This window comes from Dermacentor albipictus, chromosome 1, assembly GCF_038994185.2.
Source record: "Dermacentor albipictus isolate Rhodes 1998 colony chromosome 1, USDA_Dalb.pri_finalv2, whole genome shotgun sequence".
In the NCBI taxonomy this organism is placed as follows: Eukaryota; Metazoa; Arthropoda; class Arachnida; order Ixodida; family Ixodidae; genus Dermacentor; species Dermacentor albipictus.
The window spans coordinates 502,349,358-502,369,150 of record NC_091821.1 but is presented as its reverse complement, the minus strand read 5'-3'; the positions used below and the strand labels follow the sequence as shown (position 1 = coordinate 502,369,150).

At 47.7% G+C, this 19,793-nt stretch overlaps 1 protein-coding gene across 3 annotated transcripts in view; it reads left to right on the top strand.

Moving 5' to 3' along the window:
- LOC135909344 (uncharacterized) overlaps positions 1-19,793 on the top strand; it is a 74,617-nt gene that overhangs the window by 41,584 nt on the left and 13,240 nt on the right. Inside the window, exons 1-2 of one of the 3 annotated variants that reach the window (XM_065441290.1) lie at positions 1,419-1,538; positions 13,989-18,692. In XM_065441290.1, the coding sequence (XP_065297362.1) occupies positions 14,091-18,692 (4,602 nt within the window). In that variant the 5' untranslated portion in view covers positions 1,419-1,538; positions 13,989-14,090. Of the gene's footprint in view, positions 1-1,418; positions 1,539-1,582; positions 2,057-13,988; positions 18,693-19,793 lie in introns of those variants that run through there. The other 2 variants (XM_065441288.2, XM_065441289.2) reach the window with 2 other exon arrangements.

Genomic DNA, 19,793 nt, shown 5'->3' with positions numbered 1-19,793 from the left:
TGTCCAAGCACTATCAAGCTTGCTGGTAGCCAACTTGCGCTTCCTTGGCTGGTTTTTGGTCTCATAAAGAACACTTAGCACCGAAAAAATGGTACCTAATGATTATACGAAAAGCTCATTTATATTTCAGAATACTTAACAAACGCAGTATTCTGAACTTAAACTTACAGCGCAAACACCTAAGCCGAACCACAAAAGGAAAATACGACACACACTGGCGCTAACAACTTCTTTATTTCTTCGTCGTCGATGCATATATGAACTTTAGGCCACACAACCGTGCAGGTGCACAGATTACATTTGCTGAGATCTGCCAAATTATCACATACGCAAACGTAGGAATTCCATTCATTGCTCAGCCACGACATCCTTGCGACTGGCCGAGCAAAACTTCACGGGTTCTCTCTACGCAAAGGACTTGTGCCGACAGACGTGAGTGCCTTGTTCAGTCCTGTGGCTGCTTCGTGGGGCTATGTCAAGAGACTCTGTAAACTTTTACGCTCGGAACTGTGTCGGCAAATCAACTTTTGAGCACTGGCTTTGGTCGGTTTGCCATGCTGCTGACCCCGAGTGAATAGCTCTTAAGAAATACCGATCTTATATTTGCCTTGCGGCTCCGCTCACGGAAGCAAGGTGGAATTGCATGTTAAAGATTTTGTGTAGATCTGGTGAAAAAATTACCTTGGATGAAACAAAAAGTGTTAAGATACTTGGTAACGCTGTTCTGTCTAATGATGTTAACCGTTTGCTAGTGAAAGGCCCTAAGTTCTTTGTTCCTTCTAGTGTCCCTGCTCATGAACTCATAGCTATTAATACAAATGTTGCTCCCAAGGTGAATGAAGAAGTCCGTGATCGCTGCCATCTTGAAGGTGTCGAGCGTTTGGATAAAGTAGTGCCTAAAGGACCTTCACGCTGACCTGATGTCAGTGTTCGACGAACGTTGTCTTTCCTAAACGATAACGACCTCTGTCTTTTGGAAGCAGATAAAGAAGGAGGGTTTGCTGTCGTCGAGAAGGGCATCTTTAACGAGAAAGCGTTGCAGGCAGTGCTAAAAACTTTGTTCCTATTAAGAAAAGAACTCAAGGAAGTTGCTTGCAGGCATCGCGTTCCTTTGGCACTTTCTGCGCCTTACAAGCTTTCAAAGCTATGCTCCCGCACCTGCGGAAAGAGCAGAGGAGGATGCCAAATTCGGCATGGTGCCTCATAAGTGCCGTGCGCTGTCGGCGTGGTTTATGCCATTCCACTCACATGTGGTGAGACGTACGTTGGCCAGATAGGGCGTTGCGTCAATGAGCGACTCAGGGAATATGCGCAAAATGTAAACAGCAATGTAGATACAGGAGCGCACCTTGTTGCGCTGCATAAATTCTTGCAGCAATGTGAGGCGTGACTTGATCGGACGTTGATTCTTGGCAAAACCAAGAATGAGCATGCGCGGCTCGCCTTAGAGGCCTACCTCATAAAAAGACAAGGCCATAATTGCAGCAGTGACACAACATTGTCCCTGCACCCATCTGAATTTCAATTCCTATGGTTGCGTATGTGATTATTTGGCACATCTCAGTAATGTAATCTGTGCGTCTGCGCGGTTGTGTGGCATAGGGTTCATATATGCATCGACGACGAAGAAATAAGGAAGTTAGTGGTGGCGCTGCGAGCAGCCGTCCCGATCAGACGCAAGTTCGCATCGGTCCGACGTTTTTGAAGCTTCGGGCCCGGAAGTGTTTGGGCTAGGCTCCCAAAGATGGATGGGCCGCCACATTCATGTTTCTCGACATCCCAGTATAACGTTTCGAACGTTTCCACGTCAAGTACTGGTCCAGAAAACCAGTTGAAATCATCGGACACGCCCGCCGCCGGTGCCAACATGGCTTCGGAGCAGCTGCAGCAAGACGCGACGGCAGCATCGCTTCAGAGCGGCGGCACAGATAACGCGACGGAATCTTACGAACTGCTTGACGCCGACGCAAGCATGACGGATGCGGATGACGAATCCAGCCAAGTGGTTGCGACGATACCTGTCTCCAATTTCTTTTCTGGAAAGAGTTGTTCTCAGGTAGGATCTTGCAATTTTACATCTGCGAAATTTGCCAAGAAATCAAGGGGGCCGTTCGGCGCTCCCTAGATGGTGCAACACAACGAACGCCTCGCGAGTAAACAGCATGGCGGGCAACTTAGCATCTCCAAGGCAGCTAACAACGCCTGCAATGCGAATGCGCTTTTCCCAGTGCAGGGCTGTGCGTCAGCTTCCACGGCCACTTTGTCAGGCAGGCTAGGTCACTTAGCTAATAATGGGCAAACTGAAGAGGATGACTGGCAATATGTCCGCTGAAAGAACAAAACTACATCGGCCGATCCAATCAGTGTTAAACGCACTGTGATAATTAAGCTCACCTCGCCTGGACTACTAGGCACTTTGCCAGCACACTGGCTGCACGGAGCCATTGCTGACGAGCTACAGACAATTCATCTTCATTCAGGCTTTCAAGTACGCCCTCTTGAACGAATCAATCAGTTTGCAGTAGACGTTTCGCACACTCATGCTAGGGACCGTCTTCTCGGACTCCAGTCTCTCATAATTTCTGGAAGGGAAACACCAATACAGGCTTATGAAGCCATTCGCCCGGACCAGATCCGCGGCGTCATCTATCGTGCCAATTGGCTTACAAGCGAAGAGCTTATGGCCAACCTCAAGTGCTACTCGTGTAGGATAGTGAGTGCCAGGCCCATGGGTAAGAACGGAGCAGCTCTTATCACGTTTGAGAGCGCTACCCTTATAAAAATTTCTAGCAACATTTTTTAGACAGTCTATAGACTTTTGTTACTAGAACCTACCAACAGTCAATTGAAATTCTACCAAATGTCTTTATACAATCCTACCAACTCTCTAGTAACATCCTAGAAACAATTGGCCACCAACTCCCATTAGAAACATGTTCATAGGATGTCTTTAAACTTCCTACCAATTTCCTATGAACATTTGTCTTTATACACCCTAGTAACATTCTTCCAAAAGAGAAATGTTCATATATTTTCCGTTAAGTTCCTACCAATCCCCTATTAACAAACTTTCTTTATACACCATATTAACATTCTTTCAAAAGAAAAATGTTCATATATTTTCTGTTGACTTCCTACCGATCCCCTATTAACAAGCTTTCTTTATACACTATATTAACATTCTTTCAAAAGAAAAATGTTCATATATTTTCTGTTGACTTCCTACCGATCCCCTATTAGCAAGCTTTCTTTATATGCCGTATTAACATTTTTCCAATTGAACAATGTTTGTCAACGTTCTGCCAACTTCCTACCAATCACCTATTAACATTTGCAAGTCTTTATACACCCTAGTAGCATCTTATCAAGAATTGGACCCTATCAAGAATTGGCTACCGTACTTCAATTGAAGCATGTTCATAGATGGTCTGTAAACATTCTACTAACCGCCAACCAACACAAGTCTTTTGGCTCTTTAGTAACACTCTGGCAATATTTTACTTCCATGTGCTTAAGTACTTGCTACTGACGTCTTACTATCCCCCTAGTAACATTTGTCCCACATACGACCTAGTAGCATAGTGTAAAAATGTGTCAGTATGCGTGAACATGTTGGTAAAAGGCATTATGAAACCCAGGTGGTACATGTACATGGAAAACAAATGCAAGTCAAGTTTGCACTGAAAGAAGTTTATTCACACAAAAAATATTCACACAGAATTGTGAGAGAAGTAGTAGAGAAATCAATAAAAATAATAAATTAATAATGACTTAGTTGATTACGGCACGGCAGCTGTCGCATAATCTCTAGGAAGCATCGATTATAATGTATTCTTTACATTCAGAGCGGATGTCCAGAATGTTTGCAGAATGAACCAACCCTGCACAGAAACAAGATTGTCAGTGTTAACATCATGTTCAGGTTAGCATATCACATACACAGAACAGCTTTTTAACAAGGTTCAGATGAATCCTAAAATTGTAACCGTCATCCCTGTTTACTTGCAGAGGAGATGGCAAGGATTGGGAACATATTGCAATGCATATCGTTTGCTGCGTTGTATTTACTACATGTTATTAAAATTAGGAAAGTGTCAAGAATGTTTTCTCTACCAATTATCTGCATAAATGAGTTACTCACTCAAAAAGTTAATTAAATGGTTTATTCATGGTGAAACTTGTAGCGCGCACAATAGACACGGACGCAGAGACGGTGGACACGCGAGCGCTTACTCACAGCTGGTTATTTTTGGAAGGACTGAACGTAACAGCGCCAGCTAGCTGCACCGAGCATGTTAAAATGTGTCATCCATTTTTATATGAACAGATTACAGAGCTTCAAGCAGTATTCAAGAATACAAATGCTTTGTCAGTGATAGCAACCAATGGCTGACTGACGCATTTTTAAGCACGCCTTACTATATGGAACGCTTCTGTAATTTGACGTGATCGTTTATTTTTACTCGAAAACAAAATATCAGTGTCAAAATATACCGGTTCACAATCACATTGGTAGCAATGGTTAACAAGCGCGAATGATTTTCTTTCACATTCGCACTTGTCTAACCAGTGCAACCTACGTCATTGTGAACCGTTTCGCTGAAACATACGTAATTGTGAACCATGAAACTATACGCTCAATATTTTACTATCTCTCATCCTGTGCAGCCAGAGTACGAAAGAGCAAAGAATTATTTCATGATGAGACAATATTTAACACACATTAAATCAATGGGAACACTGTGAAAACGAAGTATTTGTACGCTTCTTGTTTATAGCAACTTCAAGCGAACCGCATGACGCGGGGCAGCTGACAAATGTAAGACAATCGTTCTTAAAACATATCACGTCGTTACAGTTCGCGCTATAATAACCTGCCAGAATGCGGCGTAGGAAGAAATAAAATAACGTCAAAATAAAATGTTTATGAAAAATGATGGAAAAGAACATACCTTTTATTATAGTTTGGAGATAGAGAAAACTTCGGCGCATAGCAGTCTTGAGGAACAGCTATTCGCTACTTGTGCAGTTTAAAACACGGACAGTGCCAATATTGAATCACTTCACACGACACTGCATCGCAGCTGGCAGAGAAGTTCCAGAAACGCTCACATCACGGAACGAAGAAAGCACCGTGGGCTTCGCAAACACCTTGCTGGTCGGCTTGCATTGATGAATTAGCCACAACACATCATAAGAATAAAAAGCAGCAAAAACAGCTAGATTGCTGCTACAATACGCCATGAAACACCTACATCGCTCGACCGTACCATGCCGGCGTCGCAAAAGAACTGATGGCGATTGCGATAGTCACCCTCTTTGCCTCGACTCGGCCAACTGTCAAATTTTTGCGCATGCGCGGGAGAGGCATGCTACATTCTTTCCATCCACCTGCTTCGCCTTGACCGCCGCGGAACGAAAGCCCCTCTTTAAGCCGAAACATGCCCCCCCCCTCCACCCCTTCCCCACTACTTTGCGATGGTTGACTCACACCTAGACATTCGTCGCCTCTCAGTGAAAGTTGTGGCCGGCCTTTTGTACGCACCCCTTTCTGGGAACTGAACTTAGAGGGAGGAATGTACCTCATGGCCAACGCGGCGTTGACAAAGAAAAAAAAAACTGACAAGACAGCCGGCTCAATTTGTTGGGCATTTAGGGCTGTATAGTTTTATCTTGCTAGACAATTATTGTTCTGAAAACCGACTTTTTTCTCGAAATGTAATAAACATAGAAAAATATCATATTGGGTAAATTATGTGGTTATTCTATTTTGCGCAAGAGCATCCTTTAGCACTTGCTGCTTTCAAAAACAAAGCTTTGCTCCCTAGCGCCCAGCGGTGAAGCACATTGTAGTACTATTTTTATAGTCAAATACATGTCCAAAGCGTGGCGGCTATGACGTTAGCAGTTTTCAGACGCCCGAAGCACGGCAAAAGCATGGCCTTTGATATCCTGGCTCTTGGTATACGGAATGCCATTATTACGGATGTCATGATGACCCGTTGTCGGAACTAAAAATTTTGTCGCCGTGTTGTGGATCAAGATCACTGAATGTTAAGAGTGCATAATTATTTATTTTCTATCTGTTTTCACACACAGCAAGCTACCATCGCCATAAAGCACATCAGTTGACATAGTTACTTTGCCTTCACTTTGATGCAATGTCCATTTCCTTTAATGTGCAGCAGCCGTCAGTAGGAGGCAGGGACGAAAGCGTGCGAATAGGAACGCGTAGAAAGCTACATTTTTTATACAGTAAGGGTAATTTAATTATTTTTTCACAGAAAGGTGTTACTTGCACAGAGTTCAGCTTTTCTTTCTATTCGAACTGTGCGCTTCTCAGGTCAATACTCGCTCTCACTCAGCAGCACCTGTATTTTGCAGCCTTTTGGACATTTGAGCGGCAACGTTCCAGCGCCGTGTTACCCTGAGTTTCGGCTCTTTTTATTCTTTCTAACTAATATCTTGACACTACTATGCCGACACGTTCGAGCATAGGGCGTACTATTTATATCGCAGAATGCACTGACCTGATTATCTCGTTGCAAAGCTAATTGGTGGCATTGCACTCCAAATTTGCGCTCCAGCCCCACGCCACACCACCCGCCTGCCCGCACGCGTGTGGTCGGGTGAAAATTTGCACATTTCGTAGACTGGTACAGACATTTCGGTTTACACTGCATGTGCGAGCCCAGTGTATGCCAAAATTTGTGAACCAGTGGGTGAAATGTACAGCTTTCTGCACGACCGCACGCGTCACGGCTCAAGCGTAAATCGGCCTTTAATTAACCAGCCCGAAGGTCGGGATAAAGCTCTGCAATTGGTGCCCGGCCTGCACAGTAGTCCGCTATCACACCGGTCAGGTGGTGTAGTGCAAGCAAATTTTCTCGGAGTGTGCTGACGTCACCGCACGCTCACGTAGTGCAGTAGATCCTCTAAAAGAATAGTTCTAACAATTTACGAACACATTTCTTTAAACATTTTAGGAGCACTCCGTCAACAATTCGCTACCGACTTGGATTGGGACTATGATTTAAAACAAAGAGCTTGACTCCTGAGTATGTCATATGTGGGCATTAAAGTGTGTTAGAAAAATTTATCAAGAACTCTCAAGTTACTTCCCATTCTAAATATTTTTCGGCAAACAGTACGAGCTGTGGACCTATTGAGGATACATGTCCTTCAAACAAAAAATATAGTTCGATGACGTATAGTAAAACATTCTTTACACAAAAGTAACGAGCCTTGTGACGTGCTACTAAAGTGGTTATAGAGACAAAAGCTAGAAAAATACATGTTGATGGGGACCTTAAAATATTCTATGTGCAAAAGTAAGAAGGAAGTCTTTTACGGTGTATTAAAAATATTCTTTATACAAAAATAAGAAGGAAGTCTATTAACGGTGTATTTAAAACCTTCTGTATACAAAAGTAAGAAGAAAGTCTGTTAACAGTGTATTGAAAATATTCTTTATACAAAAGTAAGAAGGAAGTCTTTTAACGGTGTATTTAAAACATTCTTTATACAAATGTAAGAAGAAAGTCTGTTACCAGTGTATTGAAAATATTCTTTATACAAAAGTAAGAAGGAAGCCTTTTGACGGTGTATTTAAAACATTCTTTATACAAAAGTAAGAAGAAAGTCTGTTAACAGTGTATTGAAAATATTCTTTATACAAAAGTAAGAAGAAAGTCTGTTAACGGTGTATTGAAAATATTCTTTATACAAAAGTAAGAAGGAAGTCTGTTAACAGTGTATTGAAAATATTCTTTATACAAAAGTAAGAAGGAAGTCTTTTGACTGTGTATGAACAAATGTTACTAGAATGTAAATGTAAACAGACTGTCAATAAAGTAAATAGAAAGTTGGTAGGAGTTCTAAAGAATGTTAACGTTCATTTTTATAAGGGTAAACTGCCCCGCAAAATCCACCTATACAGAACTCTCCTACCAGTAATACCTTACCATCCTAAAGCTGCCATTTGTGAGGCCTGTCACAAAATCGGGCACGACGTTGGTAGTCGACCAACGTCGATACTCGGTCTGCAGTCGCCCTGCACATGGCAACCTCGAGATCTGTCTGGCAGAACACCTATGCCGCAACTGTGGAGGTCAACATGTAGCCACAGGCCCGAAGTGCCCTGCTCGGGAACTCGCTACGAAAACCCTTAGGAACGGCATTCTGCGACGTATCCGATTAACCAGACAAAAGGAGCGTCAGCAACGAGCCGAGCTTCGTCGAGGCAACCAAACGTCTACGCAGGCTGCGCAATAGAGCTCTGCCAGTACGCAGCCATCATACTCGGGGCAATATTTGTTTGCTCCAAAGGACTTCCCTCCGATACGAAACCAGCCACTGCCGAAGACAACAGATAGTAGGTGTAAACCTAAGAGGCAAGACCTTCGAAAACGATCCACCGAACCTGAGAGCTTTCGTCAAACGAATGCCACTGTTTCATTTTTACAAACAACACCCTTTGAACAACACGTGACGGTACCCAAGTACGCACGCGTACACAAAGCCTATGCTGAAGCCCTCTACGATACACGACAAGGTGCAGAAATGCATCCTGATACTGACCACTCACGCACCGTACGCTTAACAATGACCAGCTTAGGCAAATAGTCGAACTAGTTACCACCGAGGTTATCAAGCGCAAGCTTCCACTCTTGGGTACGCCGCAGATTTCTCCAAGGCAGGAGATCAAACTTGGGCACTCATTAGCTTCAATTTCGCGGACCTCCCAGTTCAACAATAGCGGGTACTAGTGCGAAAACTCATGACATTTTCGCTCCGGATTCTACTGTTCGGTTCTCACAATGGAACTGCCGGGGAACCCGGCGTAAACGAGCAGAACTCCAGAGGAGATTGTACATCATGCGCACGCTTCCGACAGCTATCTTACTTCAGGAGACTAGTACTAATAGCCCTAATCTAATGGGGTACCAACCTTATTGCACCCCTTCCATTCAACACCGACGTCCTGGGCCAGGATCGCGAAGAGCGCCTGCAGTAGCCAACGGGCAAGCATGCGCTCTTGTCCTCTCACACGCGGCCCACACAGAGCTTGATACTGCCGCGTGGTGCACGCAGACGCACGAGGTAGTGGGAGTGCGGCACACTCTAGACGGTGATCAACAAGCCTTGGTGTTTTCGGTTTATGCCAGGTCGTTCGGCACTACGACATATCGAGTGGATATATCTTTTGCGGCACATTACTTAAGAATATACCCACAGGATCGCGTTATAGTTGGGGGTGATTTCAACGCCATGCACACATGCGGGGGCTACCACCGGTCAGATGCTCGTGGAAGACACCTATGGTAGCACATTGCCAAAGCCAAATCAACCATCGTCAACGAACTAACGTTACCCACTCGCCTTGGCCAGCACGGAGGCCAGCAAGATACGTCTCCAGACCTGACACTAGTTTTGCATCCCCAAGAAATTGTATGGACGCGGGCTGAACATGTCATGGGCAGCGACCATTACCCAGTGGTGGTGTCATGGACACCTCGAGGGCGGCAATCTCGGGAACTTCAACAACGCCATCGCATAGAGGAGCTCGTCTCATGGGATGAATTCCAGCAAGCTCTCGGTGAAGATCACGTTCCCACCCATTTTGATCAGACCATCAGTCAAATTAACGATGCTAAGAAGAAAGCTACAACAAAGCTTTCAGTTAAATTTGATGCGCCGAAGCCGGACTCCCATCTTTTGAGCCTGTAGAATGGTAGGCTCCGTGCTCTCAAGGCGTATCGTCGATCTGGTCGCACAGCTCGTCGTAGGCGTGGCTTTCTCGCATTACTCAGGTGATTTAGAGGTATACTATGCAACTCGCTCTCAGAGATTGGCAGCTGCTTTGCCACTCGCTTAATAGTACAGGTAACTTATCGATAGCCTGGCGCATATTTCGCGCTATCCTCGGACGCAAGCGACCAAATTCACCGTCTCGAAGCATAGCTCTGAAACTGAACGTCTCCCCGGCTGAGCTAGCTATTCAAGCAGGGAAGGTCTTCTTTCCCCAACCAGAAAATGTGGGTGCCCTGCCTGCGGACCCCTCATCAGACAGATCCCACGAATACGACGTCCCCTTCACGTTAGATGAACTAGAGGCAGCACTGTATGACTCCAACCACAATAGCGCCCCGGGACCGGATGGAGTACGTTATTCAACGCTTCTGAACCTTCCGAAATCGTATAAGCTGGCCCTGCTGAAAGTGATCAATGAACATTGGATCAACGGTGATCTTTCCCCTGCCTGGAAGAAATCTGTGGTGATACAGATTTTAAAATCTGGCAGGCCAAGTCGGTCATTACAAGCCCACAGGCTAATTTCCTTAACGTCTAACGTTTGTAAGGTGATGTAACGCATGGTTTTACGTAGACATGAATGGTACTTGGACAAACATAACATTCTGTCTCCTATGAAAGTAGGATTTCGCCGTGGGCTCTGCGCGCAAGATATTCTCCGAAGGCTTCTATGGACGTTCTCGCATACCCAAGCAGCGCACAGCTCCGGGTAATGGTTGGAGTCGATGTCAAAAAGGCGTTTGATTCCGTGCCCCACACTACCATACTTCACCGACTTCAGGCAGTGGGGATAGGTGGGAACCTGTACCGTTTCGTGAAAGCATTTCTTGCGGACAGAACATTCGCGGTGATGGTTGGGGATACGCTCGGTGAATGGCAACATAATGAAATCGGAGTCCCTCAAGGTGCTGTCATATCTCCCGCTCTTTTTAACATTGCCATGTCAGGCCTCCCACCATTGCTGACATCGATACCCGGTCTTAATTATGCCGCGTATGCGGACGATATAACCCTGTGGACCAACTCGGGGTCCCCTGGGGAGCAAGAAATAGCCCTGCAGGCAGGCCTCAACGCCGTCCACGGCTACATTAATGAGTGTGGCAAGCAAACATCACCGTAGAAAACCGAGTACGTGGCTGTCATTAATGGACCGCGGCTGCGAGCCGAGGCCGAACGCAACCTTATCTGGGGACTCTGTCATATTTGCTGGAAACAATCAGAATACTCGGCATGCTAATTGTCGAGGATGGAGGAGCCAAAAGCTGGCTTCGTGGCACACTTCTTAGTTGCCATCAGGCCTTACACCTCATGCGCCGAGTCTCTGCGCGTGGGTGGGGAATTACACAAGTTGGGCTCCGTCAAATAGCCCTAGCTCTCGTCGCATCAAAGGTACTATACGCATATCCTTACATGCGACTTAACGCGACCCGATGCCTTCAGCTTGAGCGCATCAACCGCAAGGCGATGCGCTTGGTTACCGGTTTACCACAATGCTGCCCTATTGCCGACCTACACGCATGTAGTAGAATCAATGCCCTGCAGGATCTGGCCGAACACAATTGCACGCCCAGCGTGTCCGTCTATCCACAACGGCGGCTGGCTGTCAGATCCTACGGACATTAGGCTACAATGTCGAGAATCTAGAGCCGCTCTCATCTCCTGCCCCACTATGGGAACTTATTGATCTTGTAGATGGTATGCCACTACCAAAAACTTGAGTTCCGCTAATCCACAAAGGCGTAAAGCTGCCGCAAAACGCCACGCGAAAGTGTCATGTAAGCTAGCCCAAGATGGGGCCATTCAACTTTACAGAGACGCCACTCAGTCTCCAAATGGTGCCGGCGTGGCTTGTCACGATTCCGAGTCGGATACCACTGAAGTCCGACGGCTTCCCGAGAAACATACTGTCACTAATCTTGAACTCATAGCCATACGCCTTGCCATCACTCGCATAGTAGGAAGACAGGATCCGGCTCCTTGTACCTATTATGTTTATACGGACTCGCAAGCAGCCTACACCGCCTGACGCCCGGGGGAGCAGACTATGCCATTCTTAAGGCCATTCGTGCTGAAGTCCGTCGCCTGCGAGGGGAAGGCTACACTACAATTGTCAAATGGATTCCTGCACATGAAGGAATCACTGGAAACGAAAAGGCACAAGAGGCCGCGCGCGCTGCAGCTCTTTCCGCACATTTGCCTGGACCCACTGTCGTTTCCGTTTCCTGGGCCCCTGCCGCCTTTACACACCCGACGTCGCCCCCTATGGATAGGGCCGAGACATGGCACCGCGCACAGAGCTACCGCCGCAACATTCTCCAGCATTTGGCCAACCGTGAGAAACTATATCGCCGCCCACCCAGCACATTTCGCAGGATAGAGGCGATTCTTCTTCGCCGAGCCCAGACCGGTCAGCTTCTGTCACCAGCAAGGCTACACCTCATCAACCCGCACTCATACCCGAGCCCTAAGCGCCCGGCATGCCCAGCCAGAGGTATGGCCGAACATCTTCTGTGGAGCTGCTCTTCCTTTGACACGGTCCGAGAAAGGACACTACGCTCCCTGGGCGGGAACCGACCTGGCACCCTGCAGGAGTGGCTCGACCCGCCATCGCACATCGGGATAGAGGACTCAATCCAGCTTTGGAGTGCTTTTTCGGACTTTTTCAGGGACAAGGAAGGGCCGGGCCGCCTCTTTGCAGAGCCGACATCGGGACCACTCCACCTCGAGGAAGAAGAGAGCACCGGTACCCTTCCCCCATAGAGCACCCCTTTTCTGCCGCAAGGCTTGGCCTATTAAACGCAGAAATAAAGACTTATTAAAAAAAGAAGTTAGTCAGCGCCAGTGTGTATCGTATCTTCCTTTTGTGGTTCGTCTTAGGTGTTTGCGTTGTAAGTTTGAGTTCAGAATTATGTACCAACTAGGCCCAAATGAAGTTTTACTGAAACATAGTATTAATAGGGGATATTATGCTAATTCGGGGCCATTCTGCAGTCACGATTGTGAGTTTGTCAACTTGAATATAGGCTTTTTCAATTTTGGTAATTTATTAGAGAAGAGACCTATCGCAAGAATTATCTGGGAGTGTTTCCCGTTCTTTCTCTGTTTTTCCTCATTGAGGTGCACACAATATCAATTTGTTCCGTAATATCAAATACTATATCCTTTTGATACGTCAACCAAAAGTGTGCATGCCAAGGTGCCGATTCTGTGAGTCTTCGTGCTATCATGAAAACGCTGGCGTAATACTAGCAACTTGCCAAGGGAAGCGCAGTAGAGGACGGCATAAGACTAGGTGGTGTGACGAAATCAGGAAATTTGCGGATGCTGGTTTGAATTGGTTGGCGCAATACAGGGGTAATTGGAGATCAAAGGGAGAGGCCGTCGTCCTGCAGTGGACATAAATAGGCTGCTGCTGATGATGATTAGATCATAGCGCTATACCAATCAATCAGGCCCTGAATAAAACGCTAATCGCAACAAATGCTCCCAATGTTTGAACTACACAACGCCACTAGGAAACAACGAAAGGCAGCTTTCCCACTACAAACATCGCTATGACTAGCACATCACCAGCTCTTTGCAAGCGTCGGTCACACAACCTCAGAACCAAGTTTCAAGATGACGTGTTATTCACGCTGGTGTGTGCATGTAAACTTTTTCTAAAATTGCAAAGCCTCCTCGGAGGGCAAAAATTTCTTCTGCGACCAACACCCGTTTGATGCAGCACTGGTTGTTTCTGGCACAACACAGACGCATTCATGGTCCCGGCAAGCGGCTGCAAAGCAGTGGTATGCCAATGCATCACCCAGTATTACAGCTCCCACCTCCCTAGGGCGTGGGTGAGATAGTGCCCTCACTTAAGTGCACCGCAGGTGTAGGTTGTGAGTTATCATGGCGCAGATGCAACGCTGCCTACACTTTCTTGCGCCGATGGTAGGCCGGGTTGTTGCGGTGAGAAAGTCTTAGCTGTGCAAGTAAGCTGTAGCTTCAGGTAGCACAAATATGGATACGGACAACAGAGTAACTGTACGAGGACAAGCCCTGTCATCTGTGCCCCTATTTGCGTTAGTGAAATACGGAGCGTATTCACGAAAGCTGGCCCGATAAGTATGCTATACACGTGCCTGAATTTTTTGGCAAAGATAAACAGCCGCGTTTTCTTTATCCTGTTGCAGTGCTCCGGAGGCTTCCGCTACCATGGCCACGCATTGAGAGAGACCGAGAAACATCGCCAGCAAAGCAGACGGGACCTCCCTCAAGATGCTCGTGTCAGAAAAATGGAGCATGCAAAAAAAGGTACCTCTCCGATAAGCCTATGTGATGACCACGGCCCGAATGTCACCTACACCTTTCAAAGCACGCCACAAAAAAAGGAGCGTCCCAACGACTTAAGGCGGTCTGGGGCCAGAATTTCCGACCTGTCTCGCTTTAATGCGGGTTCATCCACAAAGACGACCGCTGCTGTGAGGAGCTCCGTGAACGAGTTGCGCTCTGCCCATCCGGTGTCGACAGTGCTAAGGAACCTCGCCGCGGCTTTGTTTCCAGGGCGGTGGAACGCACTTGATCGTACACCAAGGAATGCAGACGCCGCTCGTGCTTTTGACGACACGCGAACTCTAAGCACAGAACAAGAGCAAGCAAGGACGTACTCTTGCACTGTGCTGCTGTGTGGAAAAAACGAGGAGATAACTTTCAAGAATAAAACGACGCCGTGCTCTAACGACCAGCGCGAATCAGTGGACCAAGTTTGTGCACTAGAATCCAAAAGTGAAGTTGAAGCCACTCAATGTAATTTACGAGACTTGGAAGTTGTTTCTCCGCCTGTCAAACAGCTAGCCGTGACCCGTGATGCCCCCGAGTGTTCAGGCCATACAGAAGAGTGGGAACCTCGTTGCAGTGCCGAGGCATTTGCATACGCTGAACACTTGAAGGCAGTGACTGTAGGTGCGCCCGAGTTTCCTGCTTTGACACTGACCAGTGCCACGTCTGCGGTTTCGTTCGCCCCGTGGTGTCATTCAGTCAAATTTGGCGAGCCGCTTCAAAGCGCCCCGCCAAACGTTGCAGCCAGTGGTGGCAAACTCACACCTGACAAATATTTCGATACGGCAGTTCCTGGATTGCAGAAATCATCGAACCTCATTTCGCTCGTGACGTACAGCGCACAGGCAGATTCTAGCACGGACTCACCCACACAAAAAGTTGCGAACACGAACACGCAAACCAGTGAAGCACGAATCACATGCACTAGAACTGCACAGACACAGAACGCCGACACGCGTTGGACTGAGATCTGTGCGCCGCCACTTGATCAAAATACCAACCCGAGTCCGTCCCTGGCCACTTCGACTTCTTTGAGCGACGTCGTCCGTAGCACGCCTGCTCGCTCAAGTTTTAGGCAAATGCCGGCACATTTCTTGCCACTGGACCTTTTATCGCTACGCAGTCTAGGCCACATTTCCGCACAATCCGCGACAGACATTGTTCCGAAAGAAACCAGCAAGAACGTCCTTCAAGAAGTGACATTACCCGATAGCACTAGTGCTCGAGAGCCGCATATTCTTACGAAAAGCGTTTCCCTGTCAAGCCGCAGGTGCACTTTAAATTCAGGTTTCAAGAAAAACTCGCCCAACTGTGAAAATCCAATTGGCTTAGGCTCAGAAATGAAAACGTCGAGTTGTCCCACTTTTAAGAAGCGCACATGGGAGAAGCCGCGTGTAGCGCCTTGCGGGAGCAAACCTGTGCTCTTTCCTTGGGGTCAACTAGATGCCCATGAAAACACAGGGATGTGTCTGCTACATTCTACTGTCTTGGGGAGATTGTTTAGAAAGGAAAAGGGGCTTTCAACGCCAATCATCCCCGCAATGACAGTCTCTGTCAGCGGCACTGCGAACAAGGGCCGGAAGGCTGAATTCGCTGAGAAGCCCACTACAACTACCTCCAACAAGGACATTTTACAGGAACCGCAAATGCATCTTCCAAGCTTTGTTGTCACGAAAGATTTACTAGAAACAACAGAAGCAACTGAACAGAAACAACCGCGTAGAATGGACACTACAAAAAATTCAGCAGACATTGCCACAATGATCATTTCGGAAGGCAACGTCGGGAGGAAAAGTGAAAAGCCGAAAGACTTGCCCGCTGCTACCTCCATCGGGGACACCTTAAGGGAAGAGGAAGTGCGTCAGCGCGGAGCTGTTGTGGGGGATTCAGATGAAACGAAAGCTCCTAATCAGCTTCTTATCACAGGCGAGGTAGGTGTCCGCAGTACCATGCGGCCGCCACGTTTCGGCATGTCGTCGCAGCGCTTTATTGCAACTTCTTTGAGCCACAGAAGCCAATTGACGAAAGGAAACTCGCAAACTACAGAGGGCGAGCTGCCTGGGAGAAATCTCGACATGCAACCTCTACCGATTGTCCACGTCATTGCTCTTGCAAATACTGGTCGTGCGGACTCACACCAAACCCACCAGGAACTGACAGTCAAAGGTGGTCGCAGTGAGCTTCCGGAGGTGGGAGAAGCCCTTAAGATTTCCACCGACTCTGCAAAAGATGATAAAAGTTCGGGCAAATTAAGAAGCGATGACTCTTTCGTGGTTCAGGTGTTCCCGCACAAATTTGTCTCTTGTTCCTTCGACTGGGTCGACGAAGCTTGTGCTTCTAACCCACCGGTGCGAAGCTTCAGCGAAAATGTAGTTAAGAAGCGAGACATAGTCGGGCAAGAAGCGATGATCAAGCGAGTTCATCACTGCAAAAATCCGAAACACAATCCCAGAAAGAAATTCCGCCCAGGCAATTATTGCTTGACATGCAAAAATCCTAGACACCGTCACGGTCTTCCCGAAGCGACTACGATGGTCCTCCAACCCGAAATCGAAAAGTACATTTTTTCTCGCCGCGACACGCATGTACACCGTCACAAAAAAGAGAACGATAGCAACCTGAGTGGAAAACTTCTTGAGCCAGAAGAGAAAGAAATTGCGAAGAATGAAACGCGCGTGCCTGTTACGTCGGTGAAAAGAGAGCAAACTAAGCCAGTTGTTGAACCACCCGTTTGCTGCTGCCTGTCAATGGCTGCGTGCGCCACGATCGTCGCCCTTGCCCTCGTCTACCTGTATTTCGTCCACTTTCAGGCGCCACTGGAGCCGGGCACCACTCTACTGCCTCCAGCGAATGCTTACTACTGCTCGACAGAGTTCTGCAACCGAGAAGCTGAAAGGCTCAAGTCTGTCTTGAGCAGCACGACGGGGCCTTGCGACGATTTCTACCAGCACGTGTGCGACAAGTGGGTTCGTAGTCAGCGCTTGGAGAGCCCTGGAACTGGCACCGCAGTTTCTAGTGACACAATCATCCAAGACCGGCTCATCGATAGCCTGGCAGCCGATCTGGTATCGAGTAAACAGGCCACTGTAGCCCTCGAGCTATACAACTCGTGCACAGACCGCACTCAATCCGGCAGGGCGTTTGCAGCCATGGATGACCTGTTTCGGCAGTGGACGATCGGCCGCTGGCCATTAGACGCGTTAGCTTCTGCCAGAGACGTGTGGTATTTTGCTGGTGAGCTTCTCAAAGACGTCGGGCTGAATGCGCTAGTAGACGTACACGTAGCCGTCGACTCGGAAGACCCGACCAAGGTGGCTATAGGGTTAAAAAAGCCGTCTTTTCTCTTTTCATGCAACGATGCTGCCCGGCCTGGTGTCATTAACATGCTTCAAGACGCGCTCGTGGAAACCATGGCAGCTGTCGCGCGTTCAGCCAACCAGCAGCTCGTCGACGAAGTCATGCAAGTCATCACTCGCCTTAGCGCCAGTCCCCTTGAGCCGCCCGTTTCGGAGACCGGTATGCGTGGTTTCAACGTGGTTAGGCTGTCGGACATGGACCCTGGCGTCGTCGATCTTCTGAGAGCTACGTTTGGCAATGACTCCTCGCTCGGCAAGGAAACGAAGGTAGTGCTCAAGTCGGCAGATTTTCTTCAGGGACACCTAGTCGCAGCACTTCGAGAATTGCCGCCGCGAGCTGTGATGAACTATTTGGGCTTTCTGGTTTTCATCAACCTCGCGCCATTCTTCCTCGACAGGCACCGACTCCTCCGCCAGCTCTTCAGCAAGAGCGTCCTCGGTAGGACTCTTCCCGACGTGTCGAACACGGGTCAGCTGTGCCTGGTGGCCGTGGAACGTGTGCTGCCTGGATGCTTCGCGAAGGTATCGAGCCAATATTTCCAGGCCTCGGGTGGCATCGTCGCCAACAAGCTCTCGCAGTTGGTGACCAGCTTTGGGCGCAGCGTCGAGTATCTTGCCTGGATGGACGACATGGCTGTCGTCTTGTCCCGCTACCTCCTCAAAGAATTCGCGACGACGCCGAGCAGCAACGACAGCGCCTTCTGTCCCTCGTCTTTCACCTCGTACGCGGGCGACAGCTCGGTGAAGTTCTTCGTGGCCGTGTCGCGAGAACGCCAGCGAAGAATGCTCAGGCTGCTGACGAAAAGCGACAGCGGTGACATGGCGCCAGTGTGGCGCTCACAGCTTCTGACTACAGCGACTTACGACGCCCCCAGAAGGCGGCTGCATATCCCCGCGGCGCTGTTCAACGTGTCCGTGCCTGCTAACACGAGTCACTTCTCGCTTCACTTCGCGCGCTTTGCCGTGCGCTTCTATCGAGCCGTCGTGGAGGCGCTGCTGTTCAGGGACGCCGTCCAGCCGTCGCTGCGCTACAGCGATGACCTGCTGCGGCGCTTCGAGGACCTGCTCGGCTGCTTCGAGTGGGAGCTACGGCAGCTTCCTGCTGGCCTCAGCCACTCGGCCGTTGCCCCGCACTCGGTGACGGCACGTGGTGCTTTCCTGCAGCAGACAGTGGCAGTGCAGCTGGCCTTCAGAGCTTTCCAGGCATGCAGATCTTATTTACATTATAAGTGAATGCCGGTGTCGATGTGCATATAGGAGCTAAACCTAATGACACCCGCGGAGCTACTTTTTAGCAACGTAATGCTTTTTTTATGTACAGGGTAAATACTATTACTACTATTTACTATATTTACTATTACTACTACTACTATATACTATTTCTGGGAGCAACCGCTGAGCATGCCAACATTTCATATAGGCATCGCTTGTCATTTAATTTGAAAAAAATCGCTCTGCAAGCAAATGTTAGTGTGCTTCATTCAGTGCCAAATAAGAGGTCAATCTCTGTTGGAAGACCAATTTCATTTTTATAAAGAAAGAGAGGAAAGTCAAGAAAAAGACACTTAAAAGTACGCACATCGCATTTCTTGGTCACATAGAAAGTTCTGTATTGGAAGCCACGTTGGTTTTTGTGCGTAGTGCTTACGCTCCAATATAGTGCAGAAGCGTAGGCTGGTTGGTGTAACACTATGAAGAATAAACAGTGCAATACAAAGGACACAGATCGCTCGTGTTGTCTTGCCCTCTGTGCTTTGCATTGCGCTATTTTATCCTTGACAATGTTTATCTTTTAAAGTTTGTCTGAAAAGATGACCCGTATAAGTTGCTGCATCGGCTTTCTTATTAAAATGAGATAGATTTGTTCCACGACTTCACGTTTGCAAAGTCGCCCCATTTTTTTCTATCGGTGTTCCGTGATCGCAACCAAGCAACCTTTCTTGCTATATTTTACGATAGGATATTTATGAACAATAATCATTGCGTTGTTGGATACCTTGCTTCTCAAGAAGTCGAGTTAATCAAGATATTTCTTCAGGTGCTCACAAGCATTTTCGGGTGGCACCATAAGCTAATTGGACAGACTAACCTGATTGAATATTAACTGTGGCTGAGCCAGTAAGAAATTACACGACAGTGACTCGACGAATTTGTTTCTTAACCAGACATGGCTAATGATCGTGAATTATGCCCTGTATGTTCCGAACTGCTTCTGACAACGGGCCAGTTTATCACTGTAACGGTTGCGAGTTAAGCTATCGTTTCGGCAGATGTTCTGGCATGGCAGCGAGAACTTATAGAAAG